The sequence below is a fragment of the Solea solea genome, chromosome 1, assembly GCF_958295425.1.
Source record: "Solea solea chromosome 1, fSolSol10.1, whole genome shotgun sequence".
Lineage (NCBI taxonomy): Eukaryota > Metazoa > Chordata > Actinopteri > Pleuronectiformes > Soleidae > Solea > Solea solea.
In genome coordinates, this window is record NC_081134.1 from 18756421 (window position 1) to 18777653 (window position 21233).

The following is a 21233-nucleotide window of genomic DNA, read 5'->3' on the forward strand; positions in this document are numbered from 1 at the left end:
GAAAGGACAGGTGTTTTCAGCATGATAATGTTTTGACTCTTTGGGGTTTGGACTTTCCATAGTCACATGAAATGAAGCTAAACATACTGTGCATATGGCCGATGCTTTACGTTCCAAAATAACATAAAAGCCCTCATGAGTATGCATGGTATGAGACTGTAATTGAGATAATATTGATTTCAAGCAGAAACTTTTTTTAAATATTGCCTATAAAGCTGCCATAATTTATAGATAATTGTTCCGTTCACAAGAAAAATGTAATTTAATAAAATTTGATATAACGGAGAGTTATGTATTGAGGATTTTTTAGCTCTCAGTTTTCCTACTAAATCTTTTCTAATTAAGCAAATGAGCACAATTTGCAAGATGCTTTTCTTTCAAAAATGATGTCATTTATGTGGCTCATCTTCAAAATTCTGTAAAAACAAAGAAGCCCCAGAAAGGACAAAAGTCAGAGAACAAGATGAAAAACACAAACCCCATTCTCCCTCTCTCTCCTTAAGAAGAACGTTCAGAAAACTGAAAATTAAAAAGACTGTTCACACCAGTTTTAAATCCATATATCAACATGATAATAGTATTACACCTGTCATAAAGTCCAATCTGAGAATATTTAGCCGTCCTCTAAACGGCAAGGACTGAGGTTTAATCACAATAACTGCTGCTGCTTCTGTGATCCTGAAATTGAAACTACACATCATCTGTTTTTGCACTGTTTATACTCTGCAACATTTTGGGAGAGTTTGCAAGACTGGCCGTCGACCAAAATCCTACTGTCTACTCCTCTCACAAGAAAAAACATTGCATTTGATTTAATATAAATGCCATTAACAGTGACTTGATATTAAACAACCCGATATACTCCTGGCAAAGGTTTTTATCCACACAGCCAAATGGAGGAAAACAAAACCCTTTTATTTTTCTTTTCTTGTTAAATCTTATTTATTTTCTATTACTTATCATAGTCTTACATATCCATGTTTTTCCTACATGCTTAGGACTTGTGTGGCTTGTTTGTCATGCAACGTCTTATTATACTTTTCTTTACGCTATTATGTTTTCAATTACATTTTACAAGTCCGTCTTATGGCTCTGTAGATGACACTTAAGTTGAATACAACTACAATTAATCAAGCCTAATGAAGCCATACCCATATGGCAACCCAGTTGTAATTTTACAATCCAATAATATTACGTTCACCAAATGAAAACAACAGCCATGTTATTATTATTATTTTTCTTTTCTTTGTGATGAGATGATTGTCCATGCACTAAAACAGACGTCAGACTCTGAGAGGCACACAGTATATCATGAACTTGATGAACTGAGAGTGGGGAGGAGAACAAAAGAAGTAAAACGAGAGGGAGAAAGAGAACAAAAGGGAAGGTTTAAGGTGTAACATGAAGCACACACATATTGAGTTTACACAGTATAGTCTTACCGCAAATTTAAACATTAATCCTTACCCTTATTCCCCACCGTAACTCTCAAAAATACCCGTTAAGTTGTGACGACTGAAAGAAATCAGAGCTAAGTCTTCACCCCTAACCATAACCTTAATCTTAACTAGTTAATGCCTAACCAAAACTTTAACCTAACCACAAATCAGATCTTCGCCCTAAACTTAAAAAAATGAGGACGACTGGTTTATGCCAGAAAAGGTCCTAAAGAGGCAAAAAAACACAAGTTTACACACACATTCTTGTACATCCATTGACGTAACGCACTCCCCAGCCCCTTACCTTTAACTTAACCATCACAACTGTAATCCTTAAACCAATTCTTAATTCATAAACAGCTTTTGTAAGGTGTGACAGAACGGCGAGGTCCAGCCAAATTGTCCCAACTTTCACAAAATGTTCCCACTTCCTGTGGTTTACAAGTTCTTTTGGTCCTCACAAGGACACACGTACAAGGAAACACACACACACACACACAACACACACTTGGCAGCAAAGCCTTGAACGAATAACATCTGGTATTGGTTGTCTACCTTCCCATTGAATAAAAAGGCAAAGAGAGCAGCAACACAACAACAGCAGATCACTGACAAAACCTTCACTGTTGTGTCTTGGCACTTCAACGCTGGTCATAACCACTGCCAGATCCTGATGACTGGCCACACATGGAGGGTTGTTTTCAATCTCTGACAAGCAGTGTCGCCATTGGCTACGAGCGAGTATTTGCTGAACAGAAGGAACAAAAGGTGAAAGATAAGCACGGCGAGTATTAAAGACGAGGGTGGGATAGCCCAGAGGTATCATTTAAAAGAAAACGGCCTTGCGTGAAAGCAACGGCTCCCCCCCCCAAAATTTGTGTTTGCTATGCGTGCTGCTAAGCTGCCGTTTGCGTCACGACAGCATAAATCACAGCACATTACACCTTCTCGGAGGCGAGAAATTGTTTTATAATATGATCGACGCGAGCACGACCAAATTATTAGCAGTTGCCACAGGAGAGCTTAGCGCGCCAACTGTAAATATATCCAAATACGTCAGTACAAGAATAAAGTACCCTGGACAACGTGGGATACGGCAGTCCATAAAGCGCAGTGACGTCCGAGCGGCTGCATGCCTCGTTATTAAAATGTACACGTGAAAAAATAATAGCACGTATGCATATCAACGCTAGATCTGTGAATTAAGGGGCGAGTTGAGATTTTGTTCTTCTGTCAACATTTCCAATTTTCACTCTTTATCTATCATTCCCCTATCAACAGAGCTATTCACAGTGATCCGATTTTTAAGTGCTTCTGGAAGGCTCAGGTTGTCCTTCAGCTGTTCGGCTCACGCATTTTCTGCAAATGCGTCACACCGATGTGTTCAATTTCCTTCGTGTGCGTGTTGACGTGGACTCCCTAAAGTGTGTCAACGAGTTTCAAGCAGTTTCCCTAAACTTTTGACCCGAGGTTGCAAAAAAAGGGCCATTGAGGACCACAGTGTCCCTGTGAACTGTTGTCACTGGGTTTCTGCTGGTAGAAAGGTAGTATAAGAACACCAAGAACTGCTTTTATTTCAGCACCAAAAGACCTCGTAGTAGAAGGACGGCAACTTAAGTCCAGATCTTCTTGGACCAGACTTCCTCAGAGAGAAAGCTTTTCAATCAACACCAATAGAAGCGTTTTGGTTTTCTGGAGTTGCAGTGTAGAAACTGGTAAACATTTAGAGGAACAAATTAAACAGCTCCCAAATTGTATTTGTCTACAATTATAGGGCACTAACACAACATTCAACAGAACAGAACTTCCATGGGGTTGCATCATCGAAACATCACGAAAACAGCACAATATCATGAATGTGACTTTTAAAGGGGCTCGTCTGAAAAACAGCATTTGAAGGCACCGAGCTCTCCACGGTTCTCTGGACTCACACGTGTGTGTGTGTGTGTGTGAGTGACATCAAGCTATCAGAGGTTAGCAGAGCCGGAGTATGAGCACAGAGTTCCACCGTTGTTGAGAGTACTTTGTCCAACGAGACCATCGTAAACAGGGAAATCAGCTTTGTCCGAGAGCTCGGTTCATGAGATAGGACCTGTGGTTGTTACACTGCTACAGTGAAAGAGAATGAGAATCGTCTCAGTCGAAGCGTGTGCACGTGCACTGCTGAACACTCAATAACATGCCTGCGATGTCTGCCAAGGCCAAGCGTTTAGCACACCAGCATGCTGTTGCAAATGAACACCAACAAAAATAAAACTTATTTGACAAATAAATAGGGTTCATGTGACGCAAGGAAATCACCAAAATAACTGCAATTAATTCACCATGTGCTCTTTCAGCTCTGCATAATGTCAGTTATTTACATTTTTTTATTGCATTCTGGTCCAAAGTGGTGACAGAATTGACAAGAAAAGTGCCATCCTGACAGCTACATCAATGTCACAGCTCAATGCGCAAACTTTCAGGTCCTTTTCCCATTATTTTATATCATTGCTGTTTAGATAATGTATGAAATCCAATCTTGGCTGAATAAACATTACTTTAACTTTCTAGCTCGTGTACATTCATGTGTATTTTTCTTTGGTTCTTAGTGGAAACCCAGAATTTCCCCCTACTTCGCTCATTTCCTCTGAGAAAGCGTGTTTCTGAATCTGCGGCAACAAGGACGAGTGCACAGTAGCTCGGCATTTTTCCCTCACCACTGAAACACCTGGTTTGCGTTAGAGCACTGACAACAATAAACAATAACACTCACACAGCTGGATGCGCGCTAAGGTTCAGAGCTGGTTGCGAGCTTAAGCTGTCATGGTGAACAAGACTGGACTTAACTCTGCCGTTTGGGGCTCATTCTACTTGACGCCATTCATGTTCAATGGTAAGCAACACTGAAGGTAAAGGCCTCATGTGTCACAACGCACGAGCACAGCGCTCTCTGCTGTTCATTTGCACGTACTGTATGGGTTTTTTTTTTCTTTTTTTTTACTGCAAAGGGCAACAGAGGAGGTTGTATGTGGTATTTACAAAAGGAACAACACACCCTTATAAAGAATGGGCAGCGAGTACAGCTGGGTATAAATCAGAAGTGTTTTCTTCATTAATTCCAAAACCCAATGCCAGACGAAACTGATTTGCCAGTGAATTTTAGCTTTTGACATAAAGAACATTTAGTTTCCTCGTGATGATGATGATGATGATGATGATGCCCTAACAGGCGCATGAGCTTTTTAACAGAGGGCATCAGACAAAGTGCCATTTTTATAACTGACAGTTTTAAGCAGCTTTAATAAAGTACAGAAAGTACTTGTCTTGTACTCATTAGAGAGTGTGTGCCACCTTCATGTCCAGCCAAAGACTTTGTATAACGTATAGTAGCTGAGCCACATGTTTCACTGAGGCTTTTAAAATGTTGTATAGCGCATGTATCCGTGAATCAAAACATGCAACATAAAAACCTCTGCCAACGACTTAATGTGTCTTAATGTCAACCACACCGCACGCAGTATATGCTGTGTCTGTACTTGAGTGGACGAAGACTGGAAACAGATGAAAAAGCATATCATGTCATTAAAAGCATCCTGCTGCCATGTGATGAGAGCAATAGCCTGTGACAGAGTCTGCAAATTAAGGCCCAGGTCGAACTTCCACCTACGTGTGTGTGTGCAGATGTTCGCCATGGTCCACGCGACGTAAACATCATTACACATCCATGTCCACAGAGGTTCGTGCAGACCCTCTGTGAACTTTGAGCACCTCCACATTTTGCTCCCTGGAGCCAAAACTTTACAGTGATCTCCTTCACGAGGAAATCCCCGGGGTCGATACGACACAAGTTGCTTAATGCGCTCTATCTGTTGTGGAAACGTCTGCAGAGAAGAAACCGAAAGTATCGCCGGGAAGCGGTTCTCGTCCATACGGAGCTCCCGAAGTTCTTACGGTGTTGTGAAACCTCCACATGACGGCGGTTTCTTCCCTGCAGACGTTTCCACAACAGAGAGAGTGCTTCAAGAGAGAGAGAGCTTCCGACTTCCGGAATTTGTGTCATCCGGTGACGCGATGCACAAAATAATGCGGAATAAATAGATAATAAATGACATGATTGGACACCAGTGTGACCCAGAACTAATGCCGGGTGACTGATCCTGGGGAGAGCCTTGGAAGGTTGCTGGTAGATGGACATGGGTCGTTGGGACTGAAACCTGACTATGACAAGTGCTTATTGGATAACAGATCACATCTTTCCAGGGGAAATGATCATGTCCTGTTGGAAACACCTGTATACACTTGTTCTGGACTCCTGATTTTTAAATCATGAATATACAACAGCAGCATTCTGATTTCCAAGCAATCCCAGGGATCCAGCCTTCTTGGTAAATATGAAACGAGAACGCACGGAGAATGTGGAGAATCTAAGGAGACACAACGACAACAATGCTCATGAATCCCGCGCCGCTTCCACCTGTCATCACACGTGGGCAAAAACATGACTTACTGTGCATTCAGCAGAAAGACAATCAGTGCTCACGTAGACAAAAGCTAAAGGCCAGCGGAATGTCCGGCGTTGTCTTTAAGGGTCTATATATTTGACTCATGCTAAGAGGAAGTTGAGCTCATTCTGTGCTTGAGTGACACCCGCGCTGTCGCCGCGCGTGCGTAATGCAGACCGGTGTATAATGTGTTTATTGATCGGATTCCATGTTCCCCTGACCCTTGAGCAAACCTTGCCCTCACCGGCTGATCAAAGCCATGACATCATTGTGTTCCTCACAGCTCGAGGGGCATGTTTGTTTGAACAGGGAGTCTGGTCCGGCCCGAGCGCTGCCCTGACTTAAAGCAGACTTCCTACTCATGAAGCCTCCGCACATCTGCCAGAGACGGCGCGTATGCGTGTGTGTACATGTGTGCGCTCCCAGTATGATCTCACCTTGTGTGCCTGAAGCTTGTTAAGGGGAGAGATTACTACACAAACAAGCTGTTGTCAGGTCCAGATCTGACCGGGGCCTCGGATGCTATAATCATCGTAGTGTATGTCGATCAGTCAGAGGTTACATAACCACCGACGAGGGGAAAACAACAAAAAAAAAAAACGTGCTTACTCAACCGTGCAGCTGTTAATGTACATACTCACCGAGAATAAACAACTAAGATTTAATGTTTTGTATAAAAAAGAATTGTGATATTTTGACATCTGTTTCTGATGAGAATCAGAGAAAGTAAAGGGAAGACATTTGGTCCTCTCTCTCTCTTCTTTTTTTTTTGTTTCCCTCACAGATGATCAGTCGTGTCTGTTCAGAACTTTTCCCGTAAATGGATGATCTGTTATCCTTCTGGAATTTATCATGCAGGCCATGTGGGGATGAAATCCCAGGAAGAAATAATGTTTTTTTTAGATATTGAAGCAGTATGAATCAGGTTCCTAATTTGTTTTCACAACAAATTAGATATACTAGGTTACCATGAAAATATGCGAGTGTTGGTGAACAATTGACTCCGTGGGTGGCGGACGAGTGAGACGGCACAGCATGTCGTGTGGCACAGTGATTCCCTGACTAAAGCCTCTCTCTTTCACTCTAAAATTAGTGGTAAACAATATTAAGTCACCAATACAATTTCAAAACAATTTCTAAGAATTCAGGTTTCCTGAAAAACCTTTGACGACTGCACTGCACTGGGACTGACGCTGAAATGAACTTGTTTACCGGGGTCTGGTGGTCCCACTCATGCTGATTGGAACTGATGCCGACGATAAAAAAAACCACCGTCATTGGACCTGGGAGTGAATGCCACAATAAAAACTAAAAAAATAAAAATAAAGACTCACTTAAACATGGGTTTTTGATCAGTGGGAATGTGATCGATAAGTCACGCGGTGTGTATTTGGCTGATGTACGCGACCAACTGTGTGGTGATGTGTGCTCAGTATGCAATGAGCTGCAATCTTTGCACGTATAATGTAAAATTGATGAATTTCTCTTGAATCATCAATAATGGTGCAACGACACTGCATCATGTCATTAATACCACCTGCGCCCATGGAACAGGATCACTTTTCTGTTATCTTATAATGGAAAACCTGCTTAAATCGCCGAGTTTTTATAGATACAGTTGCCCAATTTAAAAATTAAAAATACTGACTTGTATAGTGACGCTTTACATTGTTGTGATAGCGACTGGGGGGGGGGGGGGGGAAAGAAGAGAAAACCAGAGAGAAGAGGATGATAAAGTGAGCGGAGAAAAGAGAGAGCATATGGTTTATGAAATGAAAAAGAGAGGAGGCCTTCGCAGGGGCAGACCTGGAGGCTGGAGAGGAAAGGAGAGAGGAGATGAGGCAAGCATAAGAAAGGAGGAGGAGGTGGTCAGGAGAAAAAATGAAGAGATTTAGAGAGAAGATGAGCGAGAGGTGAAGGGAAAAACAAGCCGAGGGGATGCCTGTTCATGTGAGACTGGGTCACAGAGACGACGGGAGACTGACAGCTGAAATCAAAACCACACAACATGAGGAGGGTTCTCGATCTTTCCATCGTTTCCTCTTGGCTTTCCCTCACTGCTGCTCTCTTCTCGGTGGTCTTAAAACTGTCGCGCTCGACTTTTTCAATATGAACAAATGTCATTGTCAAGTGAGATCACACAGTGAGGATTAACTCCATCAGCTCCACACCATTCTCTCCGTGTGTTCCTCAGTAGAGCAGTGTTTCGGATGCCGCGTCACCCGGCGACATTCGCGCGCCGCACGCACACAAGGCGTTTTCCTTCTCCTGCCCTCTCCCACTTCCCCTCTGATGACTCGACAGAACTTGTTTTTTTCAAAGCAATCAGTCATGTGGAGTCGGCTCTCACTGCACCGTGAACATTGTGGACGAATAAACTCCAAACAAAACTCTCCTACGTAACGCGCGAGTGTTTCTCGAGCTCCGTTTCGAAGCAGCCGCACGACGAGACCAGGGCCGCGTGTAACTGTCCCTCGGTGTAATTCGAGCGGCAACGCGGTCAATTTCACACATCGCAGAGTCGGAAATGGTCGAAACGTTGAGAGTTTGGACAATTTTAAGACCTTATTTTGTGAGGGAATGTGATCTCAGTAAACTGTGTAATCCCCTGACCTACAGTAACACATATATATATATATGTATGTTATTTTTCTTGGTGTGTGGTGGGTGTAGAGAAGGTGAACGGGTTCACGGATGTGTATACGCTCTACAGGAGTCTCGCTCTCTTTAAATGTGACACCTGCTGCCTGCTCTTTGGCTGAAAAATGTCCTTTGCACTCGAAGGTTCAATGTGTCTTTTTCCAGTGGATGCAAATGTACATATACCCTGCAGCTTTTTTTTTTGTTTTTATTAAACATGAAGTGTCTATATCATTCCATATCAGATTTCCTCACTTCTCTTGTGTCAATTTGTGCTTATTTTATATATTAAAGTTGCACTAAACAGTTTCCAACAGCAGTATTAAACCTATGCAGTGTACAATATATTGAATATTTCCTTTAGGGACACCTTATGCTATATGCTTCTTCTTTAGCGTATTTAAAGCATTATAGTTTGTGTCCTAATGATTGCAAAATAAAGTTCCTAAAGGAAATCTTGTGCTGTTAATACTTTTTACCGTTGCCTTAAGATCAAAATCATTTCTATTTTTGTAATCCGTAACAATGCAAACAACATAATTACCAGTAATGGAATTATTTTGTGCTCAGCCTCAGCTTTACAGTATAGTATAGTGTATGTATAGTATGACGAGGTAGAAATGTAAAAAAATAGTAGTTATACAAAAGAAAGTATGTACAAAATAGAATAAGATATATAAGAAATAGCTTCCAAAATAATAAATATAAACACAGGATAGTAAATAAAGTAAAACTAGCTGGCCTAAAATAAAATTAAAAAAAAAACAGAAAGAAAAATAACACTTTGAGTAAAATAGAGGTAGAATTACTTATTACATGGAATGAGCCTTTATAATTATATAAGCAAGATCCACCACAATGGAAAAACGAACCATCTTTTGAGTTTGGATACTAGCTTTGGACACATTTAACTACCTTTAAATGTAGTTTCCATCATTCCTTTGCTATGCACTGTACGACCAACCGAAACATCAATACTGGCGGCACAGTTTATGGATAATGATATCTGGTGCCTTATTGATATGTTATGCTACTGCTGGCAGTAAATCTGTCAGTAAGAATATGAAACAGACAAAACCTAAAATGGGGGAAATGCAAAAATGTCCAAACATAAACATGGAATATGGATGAGAACAAACTTTTTCAGTTGCCAGGTGTTAGAGGGACTGATATGTAAATACCTCTGCTTGTAACTTGGAAAAAGCATTTTCATAAATGTAAATTGGTGGTGCGGGTCAATGTGCACAGTTTCATTTAGATTTAAATTGTATTTAAATGAACATGTGGTGTGCGGGCAGGATTTAATGAGTCTAGATTTCTCCCTGTACTCGTTTTGGACACAAAATGTGATTTATACTGCAAAAACTATCAGAATAACTGAGAAAAAGAGTTCAATGCTTTACATTTAATGAGCAAGAAGTGGCAAACAACCCGACTAAGATTAATGTCTGTGCAATGTCACACATTTCTTGTGGCAGAGAAAAGAAATCACGGAGCTTCAGGCCGCAGACAAGTAAACTCTGATGAACCCGTCCTCTGCTCCTTCTTTTTTTTTTTTCGCAGTGATGGATTATACGTCCCTGTGGGCAAGCGGTGCATCTGTGAGTTTGTTTGGAGGCAATTAATGTTTTTTTTCCCAATGAAAGCATAACATAATATCTACATTCTGCCATCCTTTGAGTGTGCGTGGCGATTTGCTCTGAAACTGGCTGGCAAATTTGAGCACACTATCCCCCCGTGGAGCGAGAGGAGTCGAAGAGATAACGGAGACGTTCCCCTGCGCGGCAAAGTCATCTCCATTAGTTTAATGAGGACGGCTGAAGTGCGTGACACCATGGAAACAAGCAATGTCTTGTATTTAGAGGGCGCAGCCGACGCTGGGAAACTCGAAAAAGCTCAACATGACGCTAACAACCCGGTCCAAAGTGGAATACTCCCGTGGCACCGTTCCTGCCAAGTTACAATAATCATTTCCATAAAAACACAAACAAGCAAAGAGTTTAATCTTAGAGTCTAATCTCAGATATGAGACCATTTGTGCTGTAAGACAATTATCTGATTGGATTATCTCTTTTCTTTATTGAACACTGACTGCGTCCAGGATTAAAAAAAAAAAGATGTTTCTTTCAGTGTGTGTCATCATGAGCTCGGGTCCAAACGCTGAAAACTTTGATCACGTACCAAAGTGCTATGCCGATGCCGAGAAGTTTGTTTGAACTAAGTAAACAATATCTGAAGGCACTGTGACCGCAAAAATAAGAGTTCTACAACAGGAAAGTCATATCGCCGCCTTCATCGTCTCTGTTTATCGCCCTGACAGCACAGATTAGGGGCCTGGGACAAAACATTTGTTTTCTAAAGGCTTTGGAACACAGTGGTAATGGCGAGCTGACACAGGGCGATGTGTTCAAAGGGCACGGGAAGAAAGTGATGTTCCAACACTCCATAATAGAAACTGAAAGGTCACATTTTTTGCTGTTGTTTTTGGTGATATTTCATCGTCCCTCCATCGGCAATAAACCTCCTGAAGTCACCGAGGTTCAGCTTTCCAGCCACATTCAAAGTTCTGTTCCCACCCTGGAAAGATTGTGAAAAAATAAACCAAAAGATCTGGGATTCATGTGACATTTGTTGTGTGTTTTTTTCAGTCATCTGTGTGTGGAAATGTACGGCTGTATACTCTTAAAGCTGTGTGTGTACGTTTGTAAGTGATTCTGAAGGTCAGACCTGCGTGAAAATCTAATTACCTCCGACCAAGGAGCCCGAGTTTGTCTTCCTGTCTGTTTGTTTGTGAGCCACATAACTCAAAGGCTAAACAACTGAGTGTAATACGATTTTCTCGGGATATACATGTAGAAATTATTGGATTTTTAACGGGAGATCTGGATATGGAACCTGAGCTGCCTTGGCAGAGGTTGGGTTTGTCTACTTTTAAGATGATATTGTTGTATTATCTTCAGTGGCTCCACAAAAACATTGAATCACAACTCTGAATGAATACATTATGACTGCAATTATGATTTAAATGAAGTGACAACAAATCCTGTAACACATCTAACCCTGTAACACTAATACTTAGCTGAGAAGTTGCACATTAAAGCCAACCTATGTTTATTACAGTAAATTCACTTGCGCTATTGCAGGAAGCCCAAGAATCAGCATCTTTGTTGCCAGAGAGGAGAGAGTTTTATGGATAGAATAAAACAAAAAACAAAAGTCCAGATGGACATTTGTTTCATTCATTTTAAAGCTTAGGCGTTAAAGGGTTAAACCCCCATGCTTTTGTTTCATAATTTCTGATTTCTCTTAAAGTTGATCATGAATACTTTACAGCAATTTGAAGCTTCTATACAACACAGAAACTAAAAAAAATATTTTATTCATTTGTTTGTCTTTAATCCTGCAGCACTGCTATGGCCCACACTTTTGGGAACATTGTTTACTGAACACACACTGAAGCTGAGGCCGAAACACTTATGGATTAATCCCAATCATATGCTTCATTAATGTGTAAAGCACACATATATACTACTACAGAAATGGCAGGAAAGTGAGAGTAAAGAGTTGACACAATAGGAGAGTGAGAGGAAAATACTGACCTCCACATGTAAATAAATGATGCAACTAATGGTGCAACGTCTTTTAGAGCAAATAAAAACTCCCTCACAGCTGTAGCCGCCTAACTTATACCTCGTATTCACAATAATGACAGTAATAAAGAAACTCCCGCTTCTCTCCGCTCTGAATCTGCTGCATTGATTGATGAGGCCCACTCTTTGGACCAACACAGTTTATTCTCTCATTAAGAGCTGCAACAAACTTTGCTACTCACAGGCAACTGCGACACGCGCTCCGTTATGGATTGGGTCATTACCGCTAAAATAAACCGCCGCTGTTTTGCCAGCGTCTTCTCATATCAGTCTGGCCGAATAAGCCGGACTCTCTGTTATGGATGACAGAGCTGCACACGCCCCTGCTGCTCCTGCAGGTTCTCCTCCAATTCGCCGGGTTTTGGTGAAAATATGAGAAGGAAACTCACCTCCATATATCTGGATTACATTTATGTGAAATAAATAGTGGATAAAAAAAAACAACACTTCAATTAGGAAAAGCTGCTTGTGGGAAAGAAAAACTTGATTCTACTCAAATGTGACAAATATCACACTACACCGGATTACTACATTCCCCCTTTTTTTTTTACACAACACCAATCTGGATCCAACTGATTCTAAAATCAGCATGAATTCAGTCACTAATCAACTCACTGAACCCTACAGATTAATGTCATTATTATTACTAATGTACACCATCTTGTGGAGGCCTGAAAAACTACAAGTGAAAAAGGCCATTAACAAAGACAGAGTGATGTATGTTCCCATACTCAGAGTCACTATTGTAACATCTTTTACACGGTAAATGGTCCTTATTTATGTAGCATACCCATTTACCCACTCTATTCACACAGCACAGCATATACAGCACTATTTCCTATTCCATTCTATTATTCACACCCATGCACACAGTCAGACACCAGGTAGGAATGAATAATTATATTGCTTGGCATGGTATATTAGTGCAACATAGGTCGTAATTCGTCGCATCAGATACGTTTTTGAAAACCACCCGGGGTCCTATCAGACGATACCAGCTCTCAGTCACACTGCTGTTCTCTCATTATGCGATGGTTTATTGTCTATTTTCTTCTAAGATGGGAACATAATCCACACAAATTGACATCATATTCCGTTGAAGAGCGGCGGAAACTTGAAGCGAGACCATCGACGCCTCAGGAAAACGTTTACTGACGTTAGTAGAAGCTCATTCTAAAATAGACTTCCGTTCAAACGGCGGCTTCTTTTCTACTTCAACAAATTGGACGGTTACGTCCATTTTTACACACAGACTAAGACCCCGCTGAGCCACAGTTGCCCTAAATCAATGCCTTTCTTCTTCTTTTTTTAATGGTCCTTTTTCAAAACAAGAACCTCCTACAGTTTATGTAACTACAATACAGGAGATTAATGACAGACAGCATCCCTTAAGTATACATTTTACAGATTAATGATAGTTTTTAATCACTTATTTATTTATCTTTTTGTCTCTGGATCAGGAATCTTTTCCAGGTGGCTGACTAGATAAAAACAAATTAGGCATTAGTGGCCACATGGTGCTGACAAATTGGTGAATTGAGCCAGCATATATAATGAACACTGGCCAGCAGCTGCCCATACAAACCAACGCCAACTGACTTCGAAGTGGTACACTTCCAAAAAACCAACAGTCCCTCTTTATTGATTAGCGAGTGCTTGGAAGACGTGGGGGGGGGACTAACTAAGTTTTGTGACTTTCTTGTAACAACTGTGCTGGCATGGCTCGTTGCCGGGCAACATTAACGCTGTTTCCTCCACAAACAGCCAAAACTCTTGATGTGGAGAGAGCTCTGGACAGACGCACCTGTCTCAACTTTGGAGTGGTCAGTCCTCTCCGTCACCTTCTCCTGGCTGATGAGGTAATCGACAATGCGGACGCCGATTGGCGGCTCGGTGTGGTTCCACTCCAGGATGACCAATGAGCTGCTGGGCTCGTAGGTGTAGGACAGCTTCAGCCTGGCAACACAGACAGAGATATAAAGATGTTTTTTCAGCAAACTGCTCTCATTACTGTGACTGACGGCTGCCGTTCTCACCCTCATTTTCATGTTCAGTGAAAATAAATTCCACCATGTCACTTCTGCCAAGGGAACCAAACCTTTTTCCTATCACACTGTGTCTTTGTGGTCTTATTTCTGGAGTGATCATCTGCAGCAACCCAGCTTTGGGACGCTGTACTTCCATGCCAAACAATCAATACAGTAGCTATTCCATTGATTGGCACACCCTGACTTGACAGGAGACATAAATCAGTGAGTGCTGGTTGCATGGATGACACACGATCCACGAGACACAATCTCACCCCCAACTTTCTTTGTGTTTGGTTTGTGTGTCTTAACAGCTACGTTCAGATTGCCAAACTGAAATGATCCATGTCCATGTTTTCTTCCCCTCAGCCTCATTTGCTCTAAAATTAGCAGGTACACACCAGGATTTAATAAGTCTTGGACATTCTGTATCTTTGCAGTTTTACAAGAAGCTTTGTAACTTTCCAACCACAAGTGATAGCAGGCACTTTAAACAGAAGCCAGTGACTCTCTGATCCTCAGGACTCTGGGCCTGTGCCCGGTATCAGCCTGCTCACAAATTCCTCCACAGCTGTTGTATTGGGTTCCACTACAATGTGGTGTACACATGCCTGCTGATGACACATTACATTAGCGAAGACCAGGGCATCGGGAGACAGAGTTCTGCCAGTAAAATGATAGATGGTATTTACAGCGAGCCGTGAGTTTGGAAAGAGAGAGGTAATTTCATTCAAAGTTACTAACATGGGTTGGGGAAGCGGGGCACAGGTGGGCAGGCCGTCTGTGCCAAAAGCACTGGAATCGCAGCGACACCAGTCGTCGATAACGTCGCCCTTCCCCGAACACCACAGCATGCTCATCATTGCTTCCTGAAGAGACTGTAGAATATAATAGAAGGAGATGAGGAGGACACATATTTAGATGGAACAGACCACATTTCACACATATAAACACTGAATTTTAAACTGTATTATCACACTAACTCAATTATATTAACTTTTCTACTTCAATTATGATGTTCATCCATGTCTGTTACATAATAACAGACATGTACTCCTTACATCTGGACAGCCACACTTACCAATATGTACAAAATAAACTGTACAATAGTAGAAATATCAAACCCCAGTCTACTGTAATTAACACAATTTTCACTTTACTAAAACATTACAAAAACAAGTAGAGGGTAAACTAGGACAAACTGGATGATGATCCTTAGCAGTGAATTCATCTAATTCAAAGCTTTTGTGTCATTTTCAAATCATCATCATAGTTTTGTGTGTGTGTGTGTGTTTTTTTAAGATGATGGGGTCTAGGATAGAACCTTGAGGGACACCACAAGGTTTGACACAAAATTAGAATTTTCTTCCATAATATTGGTTATTTGGGGCTTATTGGTTGTGTGCAATTGCAACTCCAGTCCACTAGTAGTCTCTCATCACCTGAATGGTGGTAGCTACGTATTCTAACACAAGGGAATCATGGGTAACAATGGGCTTCTGTCTGCTGTAATGAAATCTGGTTAATGCTGACTGAATTATTCAGTCAGTCCTCTGCATTTGACCCATCCTAGAATTAGGAGCAGTGCCACACTGAGTAGCATCCAGGGAGCACTGGGGGTTGAGTACCTTGCTCAGGGGTAGGGGTGGGGATTTGAACCAGCGACCCTCCGGTTACATGCCAAGTTCCCTTTCCACCTGGCCCACGGGCTGCCCCCTGTCTGACTGAATTAGTAACTAAAATAATTTTACTTATATTAAAATACCAAGCCATTGTTAGTGTTGCTTCAGGTTATACTGGTGCACAAATGATATGAATGTTGTGGTACCAGAGTTGATCCTCAGAGGTATTTTATTGATCAGGCATGTATTCTTATAGATGTTAGATGCTGCTAGAGCCATTTATCTTTTTGCTCAAAGCTACACATTAGAGCACTAGCAACTAGCAACAGCTTCTGTCAACAACAGCAGCTGCATGATTCTTTCTGCTTGTGATGAAACCCTGGTGCCCACGGGGTGGACAGCATTGTATTGACCCTTCTTCTGGAGCACTGGAAGAAAGCAGTGTTGACACGCAGTAAGCCCCAGCATAGCACGGTAGATTAAGTATTTCCTGTAAATATCCGTTCTGTACAATCAAAACAACATGGTGTGTTTCATTGCAGTATATCAGCTAATAGAATGACAGCAGGCACCCATACAATTGTCTGGATCTTAGCTTCTTTCCTCACACATTAAAGGAGATTAGATGAGAAAATGGCGGAAAAGGTAGATCAAAGTTTTTCTCTGATCTTAAGACACTTTTGATTTACTAAAACAAAGGATGGTGAGGACGCTGGACAATAACAGCCTCCTTTAATCAAACACATGAGACGCAAGAGTATCTATTTCAGGATGTAAAGAGGTGCAGCTATCAATTTTGTGGGTGTAATGAAAGAAATTAGATAATGTGTGCAATAAGGACTGTTTTTGCAGATACAAGAGTGTGTGTTTTTCATCATTAGATGTCAAACTCTTACACACTGGACCTTTGGGGATAAAGCGGAAAAAGCCACGGTACATACCTGGTATGTCTCATTGTTGGACACCAACTCATAGATGGGTGCGGCCTTAGTTATCTGCAACAGAACAGGCTCAGACTGCTGCCGCCCTTGCGCCGCCCTCGGGCTCATGTGGCAGAGATGGCAGGAGCGGGGACACTGGCCCTGGCTGGTGCAGTCCATACGGACACCAGCCGCCATCCTCTTGGCACCCGTGTCCAGCAGACTGGCGACATACGCAGGATAGGTCAGCGTCCTTGGCTCTTTGTCTCGCTCTTCTGACTCCTCTGAGGGCGAGTTTCCTGGACAGACAGATGGAGAAGATCTCGTTAATTGATTATCCACTACTGACTATAAAGGCACTGTTCAGACCTGGTATTAACATCCATCCTCAGCCCAACTGACTATAATCCATTCTGAGAGCAGATTGCATTTATGCATGCTGAGAAATTGGATCACATGCTTCTTCAAACCACATCTAAATGCATTTTTTGTGATCAGATCTGAGGACACATTAAGGAGAGACTGGGAGGTCATCTGAAGTGGATTAGGATGGATGTTAATACCTGGTCTGAACGGGGTTCAACCAAACCACTGTACACAGTTTACATCGTCCAATTCCAGAACAATGACAACTATTACAGCAAGGCACAAAACATGACAATACACTATGACAAAGAAAATAAGAGTTTTTATTTGTTTTTAAGTGGTGTCAGAGTGTTGGACCTCTTGTACATACAGTTCTGCATATACACTAAAGTTGGTGAGGTCCCATCCTGCTACTAATGAGACAAGAGAGTGGAGAAATAACAATAATAATAATAAAAAAAAGCTGTAGTGAGAATATTTTTTCTTATAGCAACACAGCAGAAACTACAAAGCATTAATGCGTTCCCAAATTCTCACATCTCTCTTCGGGAGTCTTTGCAACTTTTTGACATCACAGACAGAATACAGAATGAGTGAGTGAGTAGATGTTTGGGCCACAGCTACAAAGAGTGCTGTTCATTTTCTCTTGAGGAAGTAAAGTGAAATGGGGAGATCACTGCTCAACAACGCAGCCTTTTATTCCAATGTGATTATTCTCATTACTGCTGTTACCATAGGTCACAGGTATTACAACCAGGCAGGCAAAAGCAGACAATTGCCTCAGGCCCAGGGCTGCGAATGTGCTGAGAATGTGCCCCCCAGAGAATGGCTGATTTAATTAGTACACAGCAATGACAAATTTGTTAGAACAGACTTTAATTCGAACATCAGCAAGAGACTCTGATAACACCATGGTCAAAAACACCCCTAATAGGCCCCATGCCACTATGTCACTGCTTAAAGGGAACAATATGTAAAATGACCGTGAGCAGGAATTCAATCTTTTTTCATTTTTAAAATAGGGGGTATTTAATTGTCCTAGTATTTTGCTATGGAAATTCAATATTATCATTTGCACCACTAAATAACATAATTATACAATGGAATTCACCTTGAAAACCAACTTAGAGTAAAACATTACCAAAACAAGTGGAGGCTCAACTAGGGAAAACTGGATGACTGGCAACATGCAAGGTAACAATATTCTGTGTCAACTATCTAGCAGTCAGTTAGTTGCCCATTGTCTGATTTTAACAGCAAGACAAAACTTTGTGTCATTTTCAGAACAGTGGAAGTTTTCACTTTTTGAATTAGGTTGACAGGATGACTGGGCCTAGGAAAGAGCCTTGAGGGACACTACAAATGTTATCACACAAAAAAACATGTTAAAAACTATTTTTTATAATATCGGTAACACTAACCTATGATGGTTAAACGCAGCATAGAATATTGTTGTGTTTTAACTTGTGCATCATGTAAATATGAGATGTTGTTTTGGTCTCAGACAGAGTATAGCGAGAGAGTAGCTTTCCACTTACAAGGCAAGTCAGGAAGCTGCGAGTGAGGGGAAACTTTGTGCTGAACTTTGGAGCCATTTTTCTTTCTTGCTGTTTTCCTTTTTCTAAAATGGGGGTGGGGGTGTTCACATTACCATTTTGCAAGACTTCTTGGCTGTGAGCAAACACAGGCAATTTAAAAGCTAAAGCACCAATTAGGGAATAGTCTTGTTGTGCAAGCTGCCTGTGATAGAATACAACTCAGGGTTGTGAGCCTTGGGATGATGGGGAAAAGATTGCACAGGAGCTCGGGGACAAGTGGGCAATTATGATGGAAAAGCCATTTTTTCCTCGGTATGTCTAATGCTTCTACCACTTGTACACTACTGTTTTCTTTTTATGTAACTTGTGATGCGTGAAATTATGGCCTGTTTCCTCTGCAAACTCATTCTCTTTCTAAATGTATGAGCTTGTAATACATTATTGGATTTCCATTTAGTATCAATCTAATTTGGGCCATTTGACAGGAGACAAATCACCTAAATAAAGGTTATTCTACAGTATTTATGTATAAATCCAAAAAAAAAGGAAAATTTGATATGAAAAAACAGACTTGCACAGTGAGAGTCGCGCTGACTCACTTCTTTTCTCATGTTGACATTAAGAAGACAAATTAAAAAATGCATGTATAAATAACAACAACACAATTTGGCACTCAAATACCAGAGCCAATAATGCACTGGCAATCCACATTCACGGTGCAAAGCCTAATTTCAAAGTGGTGAAGCTTGGTTCTGTTGGGTATGTTATGCAGTTATTTGTATTTTCCATTGTCGGACTTTGAGAAAGGGTATCAAAATATCCAATATCCTGGTTTTTGGCAATTTTCTGGTGGGGTATGGAGCACAATGGATGTGTCCGAAAGTCGGAGGTCGACACATGGTCATCGTCACTTCCATGATACCAGTTCGACAATTACCAGTTCTGACCACACACAAACCATGCCATGCCAAGCTGAACTGCAATGTACTTCTTGGTGGTTTGGATGTGAGTGTGCAAAAAAAGATGTGAAATTACTTGTGATAAGGTGACTCCACTGTTACAACCTCATTTTGTAATTTGTAAATTGACCTCAGTAATAGTCAGTACACAAAAGCAACAGCAAGTGATGGCTTTTTTTTTTGATACTGACAACACAGTCGTGAATTTCTACCAACACCAACATCAATAACTATAACCAGCACTCACTTCATACTGGTCACATGACTCTCTTTACAGCATGTTAAGCATGTTACCTGTCCTTGGAGAAGCAGTTATATGATATTTCAGGATTGTAATGGATCATATTCTATTGAACATTAACAATTTATATCCCATATCTGATCCAGTGATTTTGACTAGTGTCAGACTGATTATTACATCAGGTCATGTATTGCAGCTAAATGAGAAACTTCCTGGTTGACTCACGTTGCTCATTTGTAATCCCCCCGACCAGATGTGGGCCTCTTTGCATGTGTGCGCACATCTTGACCTTGAAAATGTTCACATGAAGCTACAAAGACCTTGTAATCAGGTCCCTGAGCCCAATCAGCAGATAAAGCAGGGGGAGTCAGAGGTGTGTGTGTAGGTAAATGAGGTCTGATTGAGGGCAGAATAACATCAAGGGAGAATGAAATTAACCTTTGTGCGTTCACATGACCCATGAGACGCATTTGTGTGAGATACGCTGGGACACTGTGCAGGCCATGGTTTCCTGTGGTCAAACAAAGGCAGTGGAGAAGAGGCTCGAGCTGTTGTTTGCAGTGTGTGGGTGGAAAGAAGTAAATCAATGAGAGGGAAAGAGAGAGAGAAATATTTCACACCAAGTTGGGCGATTATGTATTTGTCAAGTATTTCTATTCTCAGATTTATTCATCTGGATGTTGCCAAGCATGTCAGTGTCCCCACACTACTGACCAGCCAAACTCTCAGACTTTATTTATATATCAGGCCCCGTTTGAGAAGCACTTTTCACATGGAGCAATAAAACAAATTAAAATAACGCCCACCACCCACCCACCTGTACATCCAAACAGAAAACGAAATAAGGAAATGGAGGAAGATAAGAAATGCAATGATAGATCGAGGAAACACAGCAGTAAATACTAAAACATGTATATACATACATAAATAATACTAATACTGAGATTGAAAATAAGCTAATGCAAAGTTTATTCTGTTGAGGTAAATTGACTGAAATATAAGAGTAGATAAAGAAAATAAAGGTTTGATTCAGAGAGTAAGAAAGTAGAAACTAAAATGCTATTAATTGGATCAAATTCTTTTTCAAGCCGAGCGAAAGGTAGAAGAAATAAAACAAACAAATAAATAGACAAGGAAATAAGTACTACATATATATATAAAAAGCTCTGGGTTAATCTGAGTCTTCAAATATTGGTATTCTCTGCTGCCCTCATGTTTTCAGGAAGGTTGTTCCATCGATGAGGGAAAAGGAAAAGGCCTAACCGTGGGATTTTGTCTTCACCACATCCCGACAGATTGAGATAAAGTGGTGCCTTTTAGGGTAAAGAAGATTTTCATTGATTACTA

At 41.1% G+C, this 21233-nt stretch overlaps 1 protein-coding gene across 6 annotated transcripts in view; it reads right to left on the reverse strand.

Annotated features, from left to right (window-relative positions):
• Positions 1-21233, reverse strand: part of astn1 (astrotactin 1) — a 384487-nt gene that overhangs the window by 21674 nt on the left and 341580 nt on the right. For all 6 annotated transcript variants that reach the window (XM_058632934.1, XM_058632930.1, XM_058632932.1 and 3 more), the window contains 3 exons: positions 16804-17081; positions 14985-15118; positions 14018-14169 (listed from right to left, as the gene is read on the reverse strand). In XM_058632934.1, coding sequence (XP_058488917.1) covers positions 14018-14169; positions 14985-15118; positions 16804-17081 — 564 coding nt within the window. The remainder of the gene's footprint in view (positions 1-14017; positions 14170-14984; positions 15119-16803; positions 17082-21233) is intronic.